Genomic DNA, 23,145 nt, shown 5'->3' on the forward strand with positions numbered 1-23,145 from the left:
TCTCCCAAGTCCCCAGGCAGCCGCCAGGAGCCCCTCCCCCCACAGCCAGGGGGGCACGCCCATGTCACAGCCCCGCCGCCCGCCCGCCCAGGCCCACCTTCTCAGTGATGCCGTTATCACAGGAGTCGATGCTGTCCCGGAACAGGTCCTCGGTGCTGCCGTTGCTGCTGCTGAAGTTGCTGCTGTGCATGAGCTGCCTGCACACGGTGGGGGGAGGCGTGTCTGGCTGCAGGGGCCCTGGGGAGACTGGGGTCCAGACTCAGGCTATGGGCTGGGGGAGCACCCGGGACCCCAGGGAGGGTGCCCTCACCCAGCCAGGGGAGCAGAGTGGCCTGACTTCTGAACTCAAGAGATCACTCTGCTCTGAGGACGGCAGACGGGGCTCCTGAGCCGATCCATCAGAGCCCTTTCCCGCTGCGTCAGTACGCTGTGCACACTGGTGTTCCAGCGGGCAGCTGCCACAGACCAGAGCTGGTGGAGGAGCCCCCCACCCCGGCCCCTTCCACCTGGAAAACCGCCCCGTGCAGGCAGCCTGGTACCACAGCCCCGGCAGAGGGCCTGGGCCCCCTGAGACCACCCAGCCCTCTACCAAGCCGTTCCTGCTACATCTCTGGGGACCCAGGTGGTGGGCAGTGGGAGGGAGACCCACCCAGGCTTTGCAGGACGGTGGGTCGGTGGCTGGGACTGGAAACGGGCCCTGCTGTCCAGGTAACTCTTGCCTGAGGCAGAACCCAGCCGCGTCCCCCTCCCAGCCAGCAGCCAGGGTCTCAGCCAAGAGACTGTCCCACCCCAGCTCCCGGACACTTGCTGGCAGCTCCCAGAGCCCCGGGTGTGGAACTGGGGCGAGTGAGCAGGAGAGCGGGAGCGGGACCCTGGCAGGCCCAGGAGGTCAGCTGTGCAGGATTTAACCTGGACCAGAGGGACCAGCTCCAGGGGGGACACTCACGCCCCATCTCTGCCAGCGGGAAGCCCAGGGCCTCTGCTGGTAGAGCTGCCAGCTCCGGAGCCCAGGGAAAGGTACCGGCAGCCGTGAGGGCGGCTGTGTCTCTCAGGGCACCCCTGGTGTGCCTGCCTGAGGCGGGGGCAACGGAGGGCTTGGAGAGGCCGCCCGCTGCCAGAGGGACAGAAGGGACGAGGGATGGGGTTGGCGAGGAGGCCGGCCCCGCTTTCTCGCAAGCGGAGCTTCCTCGGCCTGCACTGCCTGGGACGCCTCGTCCCCCTCTGCACGTCCAGCGGCACGCAGGGCACTGGCTGGGTCTGGGCTGCTGGCACGGAGTCGGCCACCCTGGCAGCAGGAGCACAGTGAAAGGGGACAGCGTTCAACCCGCACTACCCTGAGGGAGGCCTTACCGTCCAAAGGCTGTGCTAGAGATCTTCCGGTTGGGGCTAGAGACAGAGAGTGGGGTGGGGGGAGAGAGGGGGAGAGAGAGGAAAGGACGGTTGAACAGAGAGGCCTTTAGCCCACTCCTTCCTCTGCCCCGGCTGCAAGAGATCAAAGCGCGGGCGAGGCTTTTTCCTGCCCTCACTAATCAGCTTGGCCCTGAGAAGCAGCCCCCGATCACCTGCCAGGACAGAGCGGGGCCACCTTCCCCGCTGCTTCTCCCTCTGGTCCCCACCCCACCCGCCCCTACGCTGGGCCCCGGGGCCTCACCTGTTGGCCTTCAAGTTTTTCAGTCGGGCTTCCAAATCATTGAGCAGGTTGATTTTCTTGCAGCACTGAGAGCAGTAAACATCCAGCAATTCGCTGTTGTACGCGTGCCGCATCTTCCTAGGCGTCTGCCCCGCGCTGGGTCGTGAGAGGGAAAGAAATCACCTTCTGAACTGCTGTCCAGTCTGGTGCCCTGCCCCGTCCTGCCAAGCTTACTATTAGATTCTCCAAAACCTGTGAGCCTTGTGTGTGTGTTTGGGGGTGGGGGCGGGTGGGGAGTGGAAGTACAGCAATAGATCTCCCTCCTCCAGCGCTCTCAAAGAGAGGAAGTCAATGAGTTGTACCCATTTCACAGAGAAGGCAACTGAGAGCTAACGTCAGAGTAATGACTCAGCTGCGCGGGAAGGTATCAATAGGCCACTTGGAGCCTTCGGCCTTCCAGGTTGGTTGTGTTTCTTTCCCAAGACAGAAGGAAGGAGAAATTCCAGACCCCCAATCAGGGTGCAAAGGCAGCACCCCCCGCCCACCCCACCCCCCACTACAGGAGCAGAGCCCAGTTAGCTCATGACTCCGCCAGCTGAACCCCCGCTAGGAAGAGGCTGGACTGGTTCTGCCACTTTTCCTGGACCCCAAATGCCACTCCAGACCAAGGGGCCACCTGGAGGACACCGACGACCCCAGGTCCGAGTAGACGTTGGTCCTGGTCTCGTCGTCGGGGCAGGGGCTGCTGGGGGCACAGTCCACGTCATCCGCCTCCCCGTAGTCTTCAAACTGCTCCTCGTTGCTGATGAGTGAGGCGGTGGAGTGTGTGGAGAGGTCCGACGTGGTCATGGACGGAGTGCGGCCCAGGGACCTGAGTGTAAGACAAGGGTCGGCTGTGAACGGGGCGCCACCACAGCCTGCAGGGCCGAAACTGGCCACACCTTCCAGGAGGTCCATGGGCGCCAAGATACCAGGAGCCTGATGAAGCCTGTACTTCTCGACCTGGTAAGCACACTTTAGGGACCTCATCCTAAGGGAAACACCTCACCACAGAAAAGGTTTCTGCACGAGAGATGTTCAAACCGATGCTGCCCTAGAGCAGCCAAACATTGCTTACAACTCAATGGATTACGGACAGCTACACTGAATTAGCTATTAAATTATACTATATATCAGTAAATGAAATGGTCACATAAATTATGGACTCTCAAATCATTGTGGATAGGTTTGTAAAAAATATTGGCGTAATGTGGAAAAATTAAAAGTGAAAGTATTTTTTGATTGAAAAACGTTCTAAAAATTAAAACTAAAAACTAAACTTAAAAAAAATTTTTTTGAAGTTTTAAAAATTAAAACTAAAAATTAAACCAAAAGTTAGATATAAAATTTTAGACATAATAAGTCTAAGCATGTAAAGGGTCTACACAGAAGAAGGTAAAGCAGGAAATAAAAATATTTAAAAGGCAAGAGGGCTTGGGTTTGGGTGGTGGGACCATGAGTAAAGTAAGTTATTTGCCCTTCATTCTCACTTTTCCTCCCTTTTTCAAGTTCTGTGTAAGTGCTTATGCTCCAACAATGAATGAGGTTTAAAAATAAACAACAATGAGCCAGTAGGCAGGATGCTTCTCCTAGTTCATAGAGCGGATTTCTAGTCCAAAGAAGCCTAATGCCACAGAACACAGGTCAGAGACCCCAGGCCTCTCACGGGTGACCCAGTGTGGCCTGGGACAGAGTCAGTGGCTGGCTGAACCCTGTCTACAACCTAAGAACAAAGAAGTACAACTAACTCATCACCTGCCAAAACATATCTTCCCTTGAGTCGTTGTGCAGCAGTTTCTGTGTATCCTGAACTCGTAAACTAGGATCTCTCCAACCTACTGATAAGCCTGTGCACTCAAAGAATGGGACAGTGATTTTCAAACTGTGCCCCTGAGGAACCCTGGTTTCCATCTAAGAATCACAGCGTTAATGATAGGGCGCTGAAGATTAGGTCTCTGGGTATCTCCACCTTATTTTATTTATTTACTTTATTTATGTATCCTTGGGCTCCTGAGCACCTCGGGTTGAATTAGTCACATTCCTCACTTCTTTCTCCTGTAAATTTTACCAAATCTCTCGGCACCCCTGCTGCTGGCTGCCTCCTGGTGACTGGCCCCAGAAAACACCCCGAATGATCAGGTGGCAGGTGATTAGCCATATGACCAGCTGTCCTTGGGCTGGCTGGTCACCAGTGCAGCGGATGGACCGCCCCCGGGAAGCAACACGGATGAGCAGCTCCAAAGGACCCCTCCTCGACAGTGTGATTCCCAGAGCCACTTGGGTTTGCGAACCCTGGCACTGAGGAAATATACTAGGTTGAAACATATGCACCTGCCTTTTTCTTGAAGGTCGAACATGATTAAAAATCGACCATTTCGTTATGGTAAGATTGATACCGGAAGCCCTCTCCTCCCTCTCCAAATCTCCAGCCGTGACCATCACCTTCTCCCCCGACACGTGGAGCTCTAGGCAGTTTTAACTCACTTGTCCTCTGGAAGGAACAGGCCCCCGAGCCCTGCATCCTTGTCCTCGGCGGGAATCCCGACCGGCCCCTCCAGGCTCCGGGTGCTCTCCGTGGGGCCGTCCATGTCCGACTCCTGGGGGCCCTCGGGCGGGGCCAGCGTCATGGCCTCGTCCTCATCCACAGGAAAGAAGCCGGACTCCCTGGGGAGGAGCTCGCCATCAGCAAAAGTGGGGTCTGGCACCTCGCTGCCCTGGGGAAGACAGAGGGGGGCAGCGTGAGTGAGCCTGGCTCCCCGAGGCTCAGCACTGCTCCTCAGACCGCAAGGACGCAGGGCCGGGGATGGTGGGGACAGCGGGGACCGCGGTGCCGGGAAGCCCAGACACTGAAACCTCGGGTGTGAGGCCCTGGCAGATGATTCACCTCGGGGACCTCTCACGCAAGGCCAGTGAGGGGTGGAAACCTCCGGGACAGCCACCCATGGAGAAGGGCCACAGCCAGGCCAGCTGCATCATCCAGGGCCCCTGGGCTGCTTGGCAGGGTCCCCAACACAAAGTCTGCACAGGAGGCCAAGTGACCCAGAGAAGGCTTCTTAGTGATTAAAAAGGCACAGCCCCAGTGACAATGACTCTGACCTAGCAGAGTCTGATGCGGCACGGTACAGGGACTGCCCAGCATGGGGTCTGCCCCCCCACGATTCTGGGCATATCAAATAGCACCTCTGAACCTCAGTTCTGGCCTCTGTAAGTTGAGAATGGCGATGGAATCTTACAGAGGGATTGCTGTGTCACAGCAGGACCTCAGTGGGTAAGTCTAGGCCACAGATCTGCCCCCACCCTGTCACAGCCAAGCTGGGGAGCAAGAATCTAGGTCTTTCAAGTCTGAGCTTTGGACTGGTCCTCGGTGCCTAGCACCCTGCCCGGCAATGTCAGCGCACCATAAAGATTTGCCCAAACCTTTTGCTAAAACCATCTTACAGGAGAAGAGCTCTGGCTTTATTCAGAGTTTACCTAGTCCGAGAGGCAGATCTCTACAAACCATTTCTCGGGGCTGCTTTGCCCCTGAGGAGGTAGGGACCTTGGAGGTGATGGCCTCCACCTGCTCCCACAGGAGATGTCAACTATTCCCCAGGTTCTTCAGCGTGCTCCTTAGCTAGGGCTGGCCGGGCCTCCGTTAAAGGTGCATCCTCCAGCCCCAGGACCACAAGAAGAGTAACAGTAACAAGGGCTGTGAAAAGCCTCGGGGCATCTCAGACAAGAACAGGATCAGGGACATCCAAGGAAGGTGGTCAGCGAGCAGCTTGGCTGTGCCGCCCAGGCGTGTGCAGCTGTCCGCTGGTGAGTGCACAGCTCTCCAGGGGGTCTGTCCCCACCAAGACACACGCCAGGGCTAAGAATAGATGGCGATTAATGAGCTTGGCTCCTGCCTGTGCCATGACTCGGGCTGAGCACCAGATGGACCAATAAAGCTGGCATCAGGCAGCCAGGAGCCTCTGACTGCGGAGGCCGAGGGGCTGTGTAATTAAACTCCCCCCTAGTGTTCACACGGCCCTTTGCACCTACACGTCACTAATCAATCCCACACAGCTCCCAACCTTATCAAATCTTGTGTCCTAAGCAAGCTCTTGTCTGCAAGCCCGAAGCTGTCCCAGTAGAAAGAAAGGGAAACCAACATTTACAGAACCACCACCGAGTTCCGGAGACGGAGCCAAGAGTTAATATATTACCCCATTTGGGCTTCATGACCCTTCAGGACAGGGATTCCCATTCCTATTTTACTAACGAGGAAGTCAAGGCTCAGAGAGTCACCTGCCAGAAGTCCACTGGCCAGTAGGCAGAGGGTCCCACCTGCCTCTGGGCACCGCTCGCTTGGTTCCATTTATCACTGACGCAACCCACGCTTCATGGATTTTCAAACCCCATGGTGACCATGAGGAGACACACATCACAGGAACACATTACTGATTATGAAGGCCAGTCACTCCGCCTAATGCTGCAACTTCCACATGCCGCCCCCTTCCTGCCTCCAGCAGGGAATGTCCGGGCTGGTGTGTGGTCACCCGGAGAGAGGCCCTCCATGGAGAGCTGGGGCTCGTGGAGAAGCAAGGCGTGTGCTCTGTTCCCCCACCTGCAGCTTTTCACCCTCCCAGACACACGGCAGGGGGAAGGCAGCACTGGCTGGGAGTCCCTGCTCTGTGGCCCACAAGAGGGCTTGGTCACTTTGCAAGTGGGTGTTTCTTCTCGTCTTCGCAGCCCTGAGAGGTGGGTCTCCTTCCCCCTCTGTGTAGGGAGGTGAAGTGACTTGCTTGGGGCCACGTGGGAGTCAGTGGCAGGGCCGGGACTGGACCGTGAGTCACCAACGCCCATGCTTTCCCCCTGGAACCGCGTCCGCAGGGGTCCGCAAGAGGCTGCCGCCCACCCTGCCCCCAGAAGGCAGGCAGGGGGCCAAGTGGAGCCCAACACCCATGATTAAGCACCTGGCTTGGCTTCTGGCCAACTCACGTCTGCCTCACTGGACACTGAGATACGGACGCCGCGTTTCTGCCAGGCGCTCTGTCCCAACACCCAACTCATGGTACACAGGTGGGGACCAACCCCCTCACCTGAGGTCCCACAGCGACACACCCAGAACTCCTGACACCTGGCCCAAGGCCCTGCCCAGGGTGGAAAGAGTGGTTTCGAGTGGCCTGTCTCAGCCACAGCAGGGGCAGCAGGAGGGGTCAGACACCCCACAGGGGTCCCTCCCTCCCAACTAGACCAACACCTCCTGGGCATATATTTTTTTTTTTAATATTTGTATGGTTTTTTTTAAGGTTTCTCTATCTATCTATCTATCTATCTATCTATTTATTTATTTATTTTATTTATTTATTTATGGCTGTGTTGGGTCTTCGTTTCCGTGCGAGGGCTTTCTCTAGTTGTGGCAAGCGGGGGGCCACTCTTCATCGCGGTGCGCGGGCCTCTCACTATCGTGGCCTCTCCCGTTGCGGAGCACAGGCTCCAGACGCGCCGGCTCAGCAATTGTGGCTCACGGGCTCAGTTGCTCCACGGCATGTGGGATCTTCCCAGACCAGGGCTCGAACCCATGTGCCCTGCATTAGCAGGCGGATTCTCAACCACAGCACCACCAGGGAAGCCCTCTCCTGGGCATATTTTTATCCTCTGACTAAGCAGAGTCCACACCTGCCCGGCCCTTCACACTTGACAAAGCATCCTGTCTGTCTCCCACACACACCGTTCGGCTCTCACAACAGCCCTGGGAGAGCTCCGGGGAGTGTACAGGGCAGGGTGAAGGATTCATCTTCTCCATCTGACACTCAGGGAAGATGAGACTCGGAGAGGGAGGGGACTGTCTGGAACTTCCCGGCTACAGAGGAACCCGAGACCTGAAGCCAGGCTCCCGACACGCCAAGTCCCAGCCCCTCACCCACCCCGACACCCCCCCCCCCCGCTACACACGTGTGCACACACGCTCTCGACACGCCGGCCTTTTCTCTTAAAAAACGGCTGCTCTCCCTACGTCAACACCTCTTCATTCAAGCCACAACTGGTTGCCCAAGGCAAGTGGAAATTTTAACGATAACTTCAAATCCATTTCTAGTGCAGACGGTCCTCCAACTTAACGATGGCTCGACCTACGATTTTGACTTTACAATGGAATGAAAGTGATAGGCGTTCGGTAGAAACTGTACTTCAAAGTTGGAATTTTGCTCTTTTCCCGGGCTAGCGATGTGCGGTCCGACGCTCTCCTGATGCCGGGCGGCCCCAGCTCTCCGTCAGCCACCCGATCACGAGGGTGAACCACTGATACGCTTACAACCATTGTTTTTCACTTTTGGTACAGCGTTCAATCAATTACATGAGCTATTCAACACTTAATTTAAAAATAGGCTTTGTGCTGGGTAATTTTGTTTAAGGTTTTCTAGGCTAAGTTATGATGTTTGGTAGGTTAGGTGTATTAAATGCATTTTCCACTTATCGATACAACGGGGTTACATCCCACTAAGATCTGTAGTTTTCCCCCCAATTTAAATAATATAAAGAAAAGTAACTAACTGTATACCTTGGTTAGTCTGGGATGGTACCAGTTTGGCTTTTTTCCTGGACAAAAGTGGCCCTGTCACCCGTGCTCCTTCCTGGGGGCCTGGGTCCCAGCCCAGCTTCCACTCTCCCCGGCCCTCCAGGGAAGGGCTGAGTGTAGCACTGGGTGGGGTGGGGAGGCAGCGCTGCTGAGGTTGGGGGACAGCCTGCTCTGATCCCAGACGGCTCAGGAAGGGAGGCAAGCAGGGATGGCTGCTGGAAGGTGCTGGAAGGTGCTGGAAGGCAACCTCTCACCCCACCTGGAGCCATCATTCCCCGGCTGGGAGAACCAAAGTCACATCAGAAACCCTTCGGAGCCAGTTTCTTTTATATTTTTTAGATAAAGTTACAGAGGAAGAGGAAGAACTCATCCATAATAAAAGTACCGTCCTCACAGCGTTTCCAGAAGGCCTGGGAAGATGCTGCACCTGACAGCAGGGGCTTCCTGAGGCCCAGTTACCCTCCAGTCAGGGCCCTGGGCTGGTCGGGGCCCCCATGGAGCCCCCGTGTCACACGTGCTTCCGTGAAGAGGAAGAACTCTGGGGAATGTGCCAGAGCTAAAGAGTAATCTGCCTGGGCGTGGTGAGGCAGATTCTCCTGTTGCTCCAAGATTCCAGAGCTCCCAGACAAACCCCAGGCCGATCCGGACAGCAGGAAACTGGGCTGCGGCAGCCCCGGGATGGAGCTGGGGGAAGGTGGGGGGAGAAGGACATCGCTCCACGGGGCACCTCCTGCTCGTGGGCACTTCTAGGCCGAGAACCCCGAGAGCTGCCCGCCCGCCCCAGGCCACCTGGTCCACATCCAGACCTCCCTCCGCATCAGCGAGCTCCTCGGGCGTCAGAGGACGCCTGGTGGTCCCGGATCCTAGGCCTGCTCTGGAGGCGTGGCAGGATCGGGGGAGTGGGTAATGGGATTTCACAGAAAGGGGGTGTCTGATTTTTTTGGGGGGGGCCTTTAGGGAAGGGACAGTGTCCTCAGCAGGTAGCTCCAGGCAACATCTGTGGGTGACCCATGTCCCCAGGGCTCTGTTCCTCAGGACCCAGAGCCACTCCTGCACATGGAGCCCCCTGACCCCCAGGGCCACACGGGTGTGGCTGGCATATGTCCAGCGCACTCCAGGTCACCTGGAGGGGCCCCAGGACACCCCTGTGAGCAGGGCTGGGTGAGGGTGCGGCTCTGGAGCCTGGCAGACTGGGTTTTTAGTCCTGGCTGGCCCGGCCACTCACAAGCAGTGTGACCTTGGGCAAGTGACCTCTGAGCTCCTGCCTGACTCCTTACCTACAGAATGGGGACAGTCACCTCTACCTCAGAGGCTACTCTAAGGACCACACTTGACAATTTTCACAGGCACCAAAGAGCTGGCAGCCGTGGAAGCATTCAATCCTGATCCGGCCTCCTTAGGGGCTGCGTGTTGCAGAAGCCGAGCTGCCCCTGCAGCCCATGGGTCCCTGGCTAGTCAACCGGTGAGATCCTGGACAGACAGGAGGCCAGGAGGCAGGTCATCCTCAAGAGGGTTTCTGGAGAGTTCTGAGGCCCAAGGCTGGGCAAACACGCCCCAGCCAGACGTTCCGGCAGGGCAGGTCTGCAGCACCAGCGTTCTCCAGCCCCCTACCCCCGTCTCTGGCTGGGGCTGGATGCTGCCGGCCCGGGCTGGAAGTGGGAACCTGGAGGCACAAAGTCTGCCCGTGGGGCCTCCTTCTCCAGTCTCAGGAGCAGCCTTCACCCGCCAGCAGGCCCCAAAGTCACGTCTTCCTCTGTAGCAAGTCGGCACGAGCTGAATTCAATGGCTGGTGAGAAGGCCAAGCATCAGTACCCGTGGGGCCCTTCCAGGCCTCAGAGGGGCCAACAACACCCCACCGGCCACACCCTCGGAGGGGGTGCGGCAGGGCCCAGACTCGACCGCTTCCTTTGGTCCTCCCCCTCCCCCACCTGGCCCATTTTCCTGGCAGCTGACTCCAGGTGACCCCGTTTCCACACTCCCGGGGAGAGGGAAGGCCCTAAAGGGGTGACCGTGAGGATTTCCACGTCTGAACCCCACGGTGGGCATCACAGGGAGCACAGGGCAGGTGATCAGCAACTGGGCCCAAGCCGCGCCGCTGAGGGTCAGCCGGCAAGAGCCCGGCGCGGGAGGCCCGAGGCCCGGGCGCTGATCCCCGCGTGGTCGCTGGCTGGCTGTGACCCAGCTGTTGGATTTCTGAGCCTCATCTGAAAACAGGGATGGAAATACCTACCTGGCGAGACTGCCCTGGAGAATAATAATGCCTCACACCTCATGGATGCTTGGAAACACGGCAAAGAGCGGGGGGGCAGAGTGGCGTTAGAAGCAAGCTCTGCAGGTGGACCGAGCGGTTCAAATCCTGGTCAGTCCACCTGCACTGCGCTACCAGCTCTGCGCTTAGGTTTACTGAACTTCAGTGCCTCAGTTTCCCCATCTATGGAATGGGGTTAACTACTAGGATTCAATGAGTTGGTACATATTCTAAGCAGAAAGTGCTCAAACCTGAGCTATTATTACCTTCATTGTATTGAGAAAAAGACAGCCAGGGGTGCATGCTGGCCTAGTGGTCTCTCTCCAGCCCCCGGGATCCTATCCCCCTCTGACCCCGGTGGCACACGGTGTGAAGGTAGGCTGGGTGCAGCTTCTGGAAGCCAGACACCCCATGGTGCAAAGCCGGCCCCCCAAACAGGCCAGGTGCCTCTTTTCTCCCCACCAGGGCTGTCTTCTGCCCACTGTCTGGGAAGGTCTCTCTGTGCATTAATTATACCCTTTATTAAGTGTTAGGACGAGATGCTGCCTGGGCAAGGGAGTCCGCGAGGCTCCCAGGCTCTGGCTATCCACCCCCTGCCCCGGCAATGGCTCTGCGCCCCAGGCAGTAATGCGGAGCCAAAGAACAGCTCCATGGGGACAGGGTTGGGTAAAAATAGCTCAGGCGGGCACATCCCACTTCCCGTGCTGCCAGGCACCAGGCGGCACACGTGGAACCCCACTGCAGGGAAGGTATGGGGGGAGGGGTGGACACAAACTAAGCCCAGCGCCGGGGAGAGGCCAGCCTGCCGCCCGGCGAGGCTGAGCAGGCTTGAGGCGACTGGGGGTGTGGGGCATCAAAGCCCTCATCCACCCTCCCAGCCAGCCAACAGCCCAGGAACAGTGACAGGCCTGGTCAGGGTCTCGCTGCGTCTTTCCCACAGGTAGCAGACGATTCAGGTTAAGGAGCTAACTTGTTGGTGCCAATGCCCCAGGTGCACAGGGAGGGGATGGGGTTATCTGGGCCAGGATCCACTACACACCACTGTGGCTCAGCAGCTCTCATCAAGCAAAGGTGGCGGCGGTAGAGATTAGCAGCAATGCAGGCTGTCCCCAGCTCCTGTCTGTGGCTGCCAGCTCCTGTCCTGAAGCCAGGCCTCGCTCTGCAGGCGGCCGGTGCTCATCAATGGCTCATAGGAGACTTTTCAGCAGGGGGTTGCCCGGGTGCCAGTCAAGGGGTGAGGGTGGGAATAAGAGGGATTTAGGGGTCCACATAGAGGGGCTGGTGCCTCAGCCTTGCCTTCTGAACAAAAGCAACCTTGACTCAGATACAAGGCCTCAGCTTGCCCACAACAGGGCCAAGGGCAAACCTGGGAGCACCAGGTTATCAAACTATTAGAGGTTATCACCCGTCTCAGCCAGCCCTGGGGACTCACCTCACACTGTGAGATCAAAGCTCTGCAGCCCAAGCTTCCCACTCTGATGCGGAGGCCAAAGTCAGGCAAACAGACAGATTGCCACCCCCAAGGCTAGAGCAGAATCCCCTCTAGTTAACTCCCTCCCAGGGGTGGGCACCCAAAGCATCTTTCAGGCTGCCTCCTCCCAGCCAGGGGCTCCAGGATCCACCTCCTGAACCCTTACTTCAGGGAGGGCACCACCGGCAGCTGAAGACCACCCTTGACTGGGTTCCCACCCAAGAGCGGATCTCAGTGTAGACGCCCCAGCAGCTACACTACTTTCATCATAAAGTAGACCCGCAGATCCCAGGAGGGGGACAATAGTGACAACAGGGCTTCCTCAGGAGCTTATTATTAGTCTCAAGTGGGAAATACTAAGAAGGTTTGATTCTCCCATCACCCCCTGGAGGGAGGTACTAAACCAGCCCGTTTTGCAGATGGGGAGACTGAGGCTCTCGGGCAGACTTGGTTCAGTCCAGGATCTGGCCTCCACCAGCTGTGGAGCCTCAAGCTGGTAACGAACGGAAGAGAAAGTCATGCTCGTGTTTCTCACGAACTCCCATTTACATAAAGCCAAGGTGGTCAGATGAGTTGGTCTGCTGTTGTACACACCACCACCACCACCACTACGGAAGGGGTGTGGGAAGGGGCGTGGAAGCCCGCACTGCCTTTTTTTCAGTGTTTTAACTGCAACTCCTCAACTGTCTCTCTGCCTGATCTCCACACCCTCCCCGCAGCACACTCGCTGCTGATAAGGTAGCGCCCCAGGAGTGCAAGGGAAAGGAGGGCATGATGTAGCTCCCAGAAAAACTGTAGAAACGAGGGATGCTGGATTGGCCCCCTGGCAGCCAAACTAAGGCCAGAGGTGGGCGAATCTCCTGCAGGGCAGCAGAACAGAGGGGCTGGAAGTCTTAAGGGTTGGGGTGAGATTCTGAGGCAGATCCTGGCAGCGACCACCCAGGCACCGGCCAGGGGTCTTTTGTCCGGCTGACCCAAATGTCCAGTCTGCCCTAAAGGCTGTGGGGTCTCGCTGAACTGGCACCAGAGCTGGAGACCACTCCATGTCCGTTCAGACCTTCTAACCAGCTCCCCAGGATCCAAGTTCACCCACCACCCTTCGGATCAGGACGAGCTTCCCAGGAGCCTGCTGACAATGAGGGGAGGGCTGCCCGAGCTCATTGCCAGAGTGCAATGCTCACTGAGAATGAATCAGCTGGCGTTTTGGCTCTGTGCGTCCACGGAGGGACAATCTGCGGGCATAAGGGGCACTCGAGTCCCAGGGGTGTGGGAAGGGCCAACAAGATCTGCTTTCCAAGCCCATTAGGCAACGGGTCAGACCCTGGACCCCACTGGAAATGCCGCTCACACCGGGGCCATAGTCCCGCCCAGGAGACACTCTGAGCCCTCTGTCCCCACTTCTGTTCCAATAACACATTTGAGCACGTCAAAAGGTATCAGTTAAAAAATAAAAATAAAAATGTGTTGCTAAAAATCTAATGCAGAAGAAAATGGAAGAGGAGAATACTTAAGTCATCCAAAAGGATTCAGGAAAAGTGAGGAAAAGAGAATCAAAGATCAGACTGGAACAAACAAAAAGACGCATAATAAAGAGTTCAACCATATCAGTAATTCATTAAATGAAAACTGAATAAACCATCCTATTAAAAGAGAAATATTGTCAGACTAGATTTAAAAAACTACATGCCATTTACAAGAGACACAATTTAAGCATAAGGACACACATAGGTGGGAAGTAAACGAATGAAAAAAGATACACCATGCAAACACCAACTAAAAGTTGGAGAGGTTATGTTAATATCAGATAAGAGATAGAGAGACATTAAAAAAACGATAAAAATCAATTTAACAAGATGTAACACTCCTAAGCGTTTATGCATCTAATAAAGTGGTTTCAAAATGTACAGAGCAAAACTTAACTCATCTCTCTCAGTAAATGATAAGGCACACCAACAAGATAATTAGAAGGGAGACAGAAGATGTGAACACAAGCTTGACAGGACACAAATATAACATTACACCCAACAGCTGTAGAATAAAACCATCAGATCAAAGGTTGATGAGCATTTGGATACTTGCACAATACCAAAGAATCACCCTACAGATTACTGCAACCCCCTAACCCCCTGACCCCACCCCCAGTACCACTACCATGGAGAAAACAGGCTACTGTCATTTTAATGCAGTGATCAAACCTGGCAACGCTAATTAGGACCAATCACACACTGGCCTCCTGATGTGCTCCATTATGAAGGACACAGCATCACCTATCATATAGTCTTTACAAAACATTTAATTCTAATCAAGCCTTAAAACCTAACCTCTATTAAACGGGAAAGCAGGGGACAGAGGAACAAGTTACACATCACCACGGGGAAACAATCAGACAGAAAGAATGTGGCACGTTCTAAGACAACTGGCCTGGTCTTTTCCAAAAGAGAAAGTCATAAAGAAGAGGGAGGGTCCCTGACTTCAGACTATATTACAAAGCTACAGTAATCCAGACAGTATGGTACTGGCACAAAAACAGAAATATAGATCAATGGAACAGGATAGAAAGCCCAGAGATAAACCCACGCACATATGGTCACCTTATCTTTGATAAAGAAGGCAAGAATATACAGTGGAGAAAAGACAGCCTCTTCTATAAGTGGTGCTGGGAAAACTGGACAGCTATATGAAAAGAATGAAATTAGAACACTCCCTAACACCATACACAAAAATAAACTCAAAATGGATTAAAGACCTAAATGTAAGGCCAGACACTATCAAACTCTTAGAGGAAAACATAGGCAGAACACTCTATGACATAAATCACAGCAAGATCCTTTTTGACCCACCTCTTAGAAAAATGGAAATAAAAACAAGAATAAACAAATGGGACCTAATGAAACTTAAAAGCTTTTGCACAACAAAGGAAACCACAAACAAGACGAAAAGACAACCCTCAGAATGGGAGAAAATATTTGCAAATGAAGCAACTGACAAAGGATTAATCTCCAAAATTTACAAACAGCTCATGCAGCTCAATATCAAAAAAACAAACAACCCAATCCAACAATGGGCAGAAGACCTAAACAGACATTTCTCCAAAGAAGATATACAGATTGCCAACAAACACATGAAAGAATGTTCAACATCATTAATCATTAGAGAAATGCAAATCAAAACTACAATGAGGTATCACCTCACATCGGTCAGAATGGCCATCATCAAAAAATCTACAAACAATAAATGCTGGAGAGGTGTGGAGAAAAGGGAACCCTCTTGCACTGTTGGTGGGAATGTAAATTGATACAGCCACTATGGAGAACAGTATGGAGGGTCCTTAAAAAACTAAAAATAGAACTACCATACGACCCAGCAATCCCACTACTGGGCATATACCCTGAGAAACCATAATTCAAAAAGAGTCATGTACCAAAATGTTCATTGCAGCTCTATTTACAATAGCCAGGACATGGAAGCAACCTAAGTGTCCATCAACAGATAAATAGATAAAGAAGATGTGGCACATATATACAATGGAGTATTACTCAGCCATAAAAAGAAACGAATTTGAGTTATTTGTAGTGAGGTGGATGGACCTAGAGTCTGTCGTACAGAGTGAAGTAAGTCAGAAAGAGAAAAACAAATACCGTATGCTAACACATGTATATGGAATCCAAAAAAAAAAAAAATGGTCATGAAGAACCTAGGGGCAAGACTTTATTCGACACAGACCTACTAGAGAATGGACTTGAGGATACGGGGATGGGGAAGGGTAAGCTAGGACAAAGTGAGAGAGTGGCATGGACATATATACACTACCAAACGTAAAATAGATAGCTAGTGGGAAGCAGCCGCATAGCACAGGGAGATCAGCTTGGTGCTTTGTGACCACCTAGAGGGGTGGGATAGGGAGGGTGGGAGACACAAGAGGGAAGAGATATGGGGACCTATGTATATGTATAACTGATTCAGTTTGTTATAAAGCAGAAACTAACACACCATTGTAAAGCAATTTACTCCAATAAAGATGTTAAAAAAAAAAGAAGAAGAGGGAGGGGGATTTTTCTAGACAAGTGGTTCTCAAACTTTAGAGTCATTTGGAGTGTGCGGTGGATTGTTAAAACTCAGACTGAATCAGTTTCTGATTCAGTAGGTTTGGGGTGAGGTCTGAAAATGTGCATCTCAATAGGTTGAAATAGGTTTTTTTTTATTTAAGTGCATTTCTAACAAGTTGTCAGGTTATACTGATGCTATTGGTCCCAGGGCCACACTGGGAGAACTACTGTTTTCAATTAACCAAGAGATATAAAAACTGAATGTTATCTTTGATTAGATCCCGGTTCAAACAAGCAAGCAAGCAACCAAGCAAACCACCACCTAGCTGTAAAAGATCTTCTGGGGACAAGTAGGGAAACTGGAGTATGGAGTAGATACTGGGTGATATTAGGGAATGATGCTCGATCTTGCTAGGTGTGTTAACGGTATCTAGTTATGAAGGAGAAATGCCCTTAGTTTTAATAACATCTTGCCGAATTTTATTTCAAATGGCTCAGAAGAAAAACTCCCACACAGAGATAAAGCAAATATGGTAGCAGCACCGGGGAGCACCCGGGCACGAGAACCCTTAACGGTGCAGTCTTCCTCCACGACCAGCTCCCTGATGGTCTGTCCTGGTTGCAGGGGCTGGTCTGGGCTCCCCGTGAAACACTGTGGGGTTCCCTTGTGTGGTGATGGAGGCACGGCTACTGCAGGGGCTGTATGGTGGGCTCTGGAGCCACGAGGGCTGGGGAGCAGGTGCTGTGAGCCACTGCAGGGCACTGCTTACGGCAAAACCTATGGGAGTCCTGCAGGTTGGTGGCCGAGAATGGTGGCCAGCCCCACCCGCAGTGGCCTCCCATAATCAGTTCTTACAGCTCTCATTTTTTTCAATACGTCAGAAGTAAACCTTACATACATAGAGCGTGAAAGATAGTTGCCCCAAGCTTGCTGAACTGGTTAAGGAAAAGTGTAAAATCTCTCATAAACTTAGCTCCATTTAAAAGGAATATGGGGGGACATCCCTGGTGGTCCAGTGGTTAAGACTCCGCGCTTCCATTGGGGGGCGGGAGGGCGGTGCGGGTTCGATCCCTGGTCGGGGAACTAGGATCCCGCATGCTGCGTGGCGCAGCCAAATTAATTAATTAATAAAATAAAATAAATAAAATGCATGAAGGATCTGAATAGACTTTTAAAAAGTTTTTAAAAATAAAAGAACTATGGGGCTTCCCTGGTGGCGCAGTGGTTGAGAATCTGCCTGCCAATGCAGGGCACACGGGTTCGAGCCCTGGTCTGGGAGGATCCCACATGCCGCGGAGCAACTAGGCCCGTGAGCCACAACTACTGAGCCTGCGCATCTGGAGCCCGTGCTCCGCAGCAAGAGAGGCCGCGATAGTGAGAGGCCCGCGCACCGCGATGAAGAGTGGCCCCCGCTTGCCACAACTAGAGAAAGCCCTCGCACAGAAACGAAGACCCAACACAGCCATGAATAAATAAATAAATTAAATTAAATTAAAAAAAAATAATAAAAGAACTATGAAAGGGGGCAGCCATCCTTTAAAAATGCTATCCTAAAGGCAGAGTCAGCGGAAAGAGGGAGCTCTGAGGACCAGCACAACCTCCTCGGGTAAAACCAACCCTTGAGAATAAGAGCTGAAGTTTGAGCAGTCTAGATTACAAATGAATAGATCAAGAGGCAGGGGCGGCTCAAGCTGTAAGAATGTGAAGGGCCCCTCATCAATGGCGGGCTTTTGCCTGAAGGCAGAGCTACCTCCCCTCCTCTCGGGCTCTCCCTGGGGGCCAGGCTCCGCTCACCCTCCTCCTCCTCCTCCTCCCCCCTTGGAGGATGATTCCGGAGAACCTTTCTGTTATGGGCAGAATTGTGTCCCCCTCCCCCCGCAACCAGCAGTCTCTTAGAACATAACTGTGTTTGGAGACAGGGTCTTCAAAGAGGTAATTAAATTAAAATGAGGTTATAAGGGTGGCCCTAATCCAGTATGACCAGCGTCCTTACTAGGAAATTAGGACGTGGACAGACACAGACACGCACATACAGACACACACATGACCAGGGAGTACTGTTAGGGTAGCCCTAGCAAACTAACAATACTCTTTCCTCCTCCTCTAGGAAGGCTGTGTGGAGACCCCTCAACTAGGTCTGTGTTTTCCACCCACCTTCCCACCTGGATAATAAGAGCAAATTCCTTCAAGCTCAATTCAATTCAACCTCCATAGAGAACTAACTACTGAATCTCCAGAACCTTGTCAAGAAACTTGGGATTTTTTTTTTGGTCAAAGGAATCGTTGGCTTCCCTTCCATGATCATTTTGAGATATCGCTGCTTCTAAAGAGACTGTATTTTGCTGACACTGAAGCCTGGTGGATCTACGATTATCAGGACAATGTTTCATAAGCACTTTATACACGGATCTAAGTAAATTATTTCCATTTCTTGCGTTCTCTCAATAGCATAGGTATTATAGTCTCGTTGTAGAGAAGCGTGTGTGCAGTTCAATCACGGGCACTTAAAATTGCAAAGGCAATTTTTGTTTGCCCAGAACTGTACACAGTGTAGTTATAGTACAAATATAAAAGTTATTTTGCCTAAATAGTGTCTGGTTGACAAGAGATCAGCAGTTAGCCCTGGAACCACAGAGCCTCTAACCCTGGGCCAGGTCACCTCTGTGGCCAGCAGTGCCTAGTAATTGAGCAAGATATTACCAGTTTCTCCATGCCAGGCAGTATTTCTGGCTACTTGGAATCTAGGGCAGACTTCTTCCCTCTGTTGTGGTCAGTTTAGGAAGGAGGGCGTTCTACCACTCCTGGGACATGTGGGCACCCTCCTCGGCTGTGATGCCAGCCTCCCCCTGACACTGCCAGAAGCAGAGTCCCCTCCCCCGCCCCAAGGCTGGCTGTCTAGGGTCAGTGATGGTGACCAAGAGGCCAGGCAGACACTGCAGCTGAATTTGGCTAAGTGACCCACCTCCAAGGAAAACCCACAGGGGAGGAGGTCCCAGGGTCGGCTTTTGCTCCCACGGGCATCAAGCCCTTGATGGGGTCTAACTGTCCCAACAAAGCCCAGGGTCCCAGATCTGAGTGCCCTGGTGAATCTACCTCCTGAACACAAAGGGTTCCAACAGGCCAGCTAGTCTCCCCCACTGCCCCTGAAGTAGGCAGAGCCAAAGGTCTTGATTTTCAAAAGAGAACATGGACTTTGGAGGCAAACTGTTGGGGATTATGAAAACAGAACTTAAATTGCTTCCACATCTGGAAACCAAACCCAGCAGCCAGTCCCAAGAATTCCAGGCATGTCAGCCTGGAGAGGCTGCAGGTCAAGGGAGGTGTTTCCTGTTGGCCGAGTACCCCCCATCCACCTCCCCGAATCCACACGCAAGATCTGTCTACAAAAGGCCAGGTGGAGCCACACCTGAGAGGAAGCAAGGAAAGGAAGGTAACCCAAGGGAGCGCCCACCATGTGGCCGGCGTCTGCTACATGCTTTACTGAGGCGGGTCTCATTTTCCTCCCCTAAAAATCCTGCAAGTAAATACTGTCTCCTCCCTACAGATGAGGACCCGGTGTCCAGAGAATTTAATCCACCCTGCCCTGAAGTGATGCTGTGATTTTTCTCTCCACGCCCATTTGTCATCACACAGAAAGGTGGAGCCATGGGAACCTGAATCAGGAACCTTAACTTCCATTGCCCCCTCTAAATTCTCAAAAAAAGATTCCCCAAGTACCTGCCGGGAAGCCCCAGTTCCCACCAGCCGTCATATCTACGGCTCTTCCTGAGGAAACCACGGGCCAGGTGGAGAGCAACTCAAACGTCAAAAGCGAATCCACAGGCTGCACATTGAAAGGGGGGCCCATCAAGGGCTCTCCTGGCTCTCTGAACAGGCAACTATTTTGGGCTACAAATTATAGCTTTGAAAGATGTGGCCGTCTGAAGTGAGGGCTTAATTACTCACACAGCCAAGAGTCTGTGGGGCTTGTCTTGGGGGTTCCCTGTGTTACCATCCTGATAAGAGGAGTTTAAAGTGAAGGCTGGGGAAGGGATGGCAGGGGCCAGTCCTCCGCCCCCGAGAGCCCACCAGGTGGACCCAGCTGCACTCCTTCAGCAGGGCACCCTCAAACGATGTGACAAAACCTCCCGGGGGGGGCGCACCTGGGCAGAGCTGACAGTCCAGAGCTAGGCTGGGTGCCCACCCCAGCCTCTCTCTGCCACAGAAAGCCTCGGGCCTTGAAAGGCCAAGCAGGTGCCAGGGTTTACCCACAGCTGACGGCCAAGGCTCCTTCTGACCCGTCCTCCTGGAGTGGACAGGTTGAGATCAGGCAGGCCAATGACACGGCGACTCTCCTCCTGCTCACCCCACAGAGCCCCCCTGCCAGGCTCTCTGTTTTTGTAACCTTCCAGCACCTTCCATCAGCCCAGAGTCCTCGGCAGTGCTCCCAGCAGGCTCAGTTGAGAGGTCCCTTTTTGTTCTGCAGCCTTTGCCAGGTCCAGCTATCCAAGCTGCCGGTTCCAGGGGTGCAGCCCTGCACTGGGGCCACCAGCGCACAGCTGGCCAGGGCAGGCTGAGCCGGCTCAGGTCCCTTCCCAGGCGCCCCCCGCAATAGGGATGGGGGGAGAGCACTAGGTCCCGCCAGCAGCCATAGCTTGGGGCTCAGAGCGGGGAGGCCCCCAGGGAGTCCTAGAGTACTGAAGTCCCTCAAGACGCCTTCAAAGAGCCTGGGGGAACCCCACTGGCCACAGAACCAGGTCCTGACTCCTCAGGCCAGCACACACAGGCCCCGCGGCAGTCTCAGCCTCAGGACATGACACTGCCGCTCCCCACTCCCTTCATACCCCAAGCTCCTGTCCAGCTTTACCCCCCAGCCCCCAAGCCCTGGCACGTGATGTCCCTTATGCCTGAAACACAATTCCTCCCTGGGTCACACATGCCTGTCCCTAAACAAGCCCCAGTTAGAAAGTCACTGTATCTGGGAGGCCAACGCCCTCTCTCCACCCTCCACCTACGCCCCTCACCCCCAGGCCCAGAACTGAGCTTCTAGAGCCCTCCAGCCATCTCTGGGCACCTTCCCTCTGGTGAGCCCTGTCTCTGCCCGTGACTCTCCCTGGGGAACCGGGTAAGGAGGCACATGCCAGGCTGGGTCCTCATCCTCACCTCCCCCGCCCCTCATGTACCATTTTAAGGAGAGGAGGGGGAAGCTTTTCCATCCCAGCCTTGGCACAGCTACCCACTGGCTCCCCCTGTCCCCAGCCAGGAGCTGTGTGGTAGCCTTGCCTCCTGGGGGTCCCACAGGGGCCACTGCACCAGGTATTATAGGCTCTTTGAAAGCAAAGATCTGCCCCACCTGCAGCTCTGTTTCTCTTAGGGCTGGTTTAATTCATTACACCCCTTGGTACACCCGAAGGACAGAGGTCCACCTTTATGCCAGAGACCCAACACCACCTCATCAAAAGAGGGCTGCGAAGGCTTCTCTGGTGGCTCAGTGGTTAAGAATCTGCCTGCCAATGCAGGGGACACGGGTTTGAGCCCTGGTCCGGGAAGATCCCACATGCCGCGGAGCAACTAAGCCTGCGCACCACAACTATTGAGCCTGCGCTCTAGAGCCCATGAGCCACAACTACTGAGCCCACGTGCCGCAACTACTGAAGCCTGCGCACCTAGAGCCCGTGCTCCACAACAAGAGAAGCCACCGCAGTGAGAAGCCCGCGCACCGGAACAAAGAGCAGCCCTGCTCAACACAACTAGAGAAAGCCCGCGCGCAGCAACGAGGCCCCAGTGGAGCCAAAAATAAATAAATAAATAAAATAAACTTATTTAAAAAAAAAAAAATTGGGCTACCAACCCCTGACACTATACACAAAACTAAGGACGTAGGGCTACTGGCTTTCATCAGCATCTTGAGAGGCAGAGGAGACCTCTGACAAAAATAAGCTTTAAGACCACTGCCCACTCTGAAGGTCTCCCTCCAGCCACCGTCTCTCACTGAGCCCTCGGCCTGCGGCTCCCCCAGCCCTGCTCCTCCCTTAGGGAGCAGCCCCCCTTGTCAATCTCACCCCCCACAGGTGCCAAGGCACTGACTGCTCACCCCATTCCCTCCCCCTGCAGCCGAGCCAGCCCACCCACCACATCCCGCTTATTGAGGCAGGCCCCCATGCCTTCACCCGCGCTATTCCCTGCCCTGAACTCTTCCATCTGTCTCAGGGCATTTACTTGGAGCGACACTGTCAGCTGGCACTCCCTGAGCCCTTGGCATCCAGCTAAAGAAACACAGGGTGGTCTTCAACATTTGAGAAAGACCAGGAAAGAATGCATCTCTTAGGCACCTAGCATGTGCTGGGTGTTTTTGTGCGTCAGTCATCGTTCAGATGCAAAAACTGGGGCTCAGAGAGGTTAACCAATTTGAAAAGGTCACAGAGCTAGCTGGACTAGGGTTTGAACAAGGTCTGATTTCAATAAAGCAAGGAAGGTACAGGAATGCTAAACACACTTGGAGATGGCAGGGTCCAACACTTAGCATTGGAGCAGCCTCTCAGGCTGAGCCCTGCAGGCCAAGGGCACAGGAATTAGCTGGGCTGGTGGCACCAGAACTTGGACTTGAGCTGAAGGTTGCAGGGACCACAGCACACTAGACCACGGACTACTGTCAGCTGAGGCTCCTGGGGCTTGTGCCACCCTGGCCACGGGGCAGAGCCCCCTCCCCTTTCCCACCACAGGGAGCTTCAAAGAGGCTACACGTGGGAAGATTTTATAGAAAGGGAGAGGAGAGAGATTTGAAAGAAAATTGCTAAAGGGAAACATGTGAAAATGAAAACTCAGACAAAGTGGGAAGAGGAGGGAAGGAAGGAAAAGATGATGTTTAAGGATCGTAAACTGAGTCAGGAAGCCAAGATATGAAGGCCAGTTTCCCTCTGCTACCTTGGAAAGGCCAGGGACCCACTCCCTGCCTTCATTTTCCCTTTCAACCCAGGTGGAAGGGAGCAGTATGACCTCAGACAGTACCCAGCAAGAGAGAAACAGGGAAAGGTGCCTCACACACAATCCTGATGACTGTGGAGCCATGACCCGCATCTGGTAGAGGAACAACCCAAGGCTCAGAGAGGTTGCTCTACTTTCCCAAGGTCACACAGCTTCTGAGCTGCAGAGCTGGAAACTGAGCCCAGGTCTGCCCAGTATCCAAGCTC

The 23,145-nt window shown here is 53.8% G+C and overlaps 1 protein-coding gene across 2 annotated transcripts in view; it reads right to left on the reverse strand.

Moving 5' to 3' along the window:
- The window catches only part of RAB11FIP4 (RAB11 family interacting protein 4), a 120,892-nt gene that overhangs the window by 13,033 nt on the left and 84,714 nt on the right, over positions 1-23,145 (reverse strand). For both annotated transcript variants that reach the window (XM_059906485.1, XM_059906486.1), the window contains 5 exons: positions 4,154-4,383; positions 2,307-2,501; positions 1,652-1,786; positions 1,351-1,386; positions 98-197 (listed from right to left, as the gene is read on the reverse strand). In XM_059906485.1, the coding sequence (XP_059762468.1) occupies positions 98-197; positions 1,351-1,386; positions 1,652-1,786; positions 2,307-2,501; positions 4,154-4,383 (696 nt within the window). The remainder of the gene's footprint in view (positions 1-97; positions 198-1,350; positions 1,387-1,651; positions 1,787-2,306; positions 2,502-4,153; positions 4,384-23,145) is intronic.

This window comes from Balaenoptera ricei, chromosome 20 (assembly GCF_028023285.1).
Source record: "Balaenoptera ricei isolate mBalRic1 chromosome 20, mBalRic1.hap2, whole genome shotgun sequence".
NCBI classification, from domain to species: domain Eukaryota; kingdom Metazoa; phylum Chordata; class Mammalia; order Artiodactyla; family Balaenopteridae; genus Balaenoptera; species Balaenoptera ricei.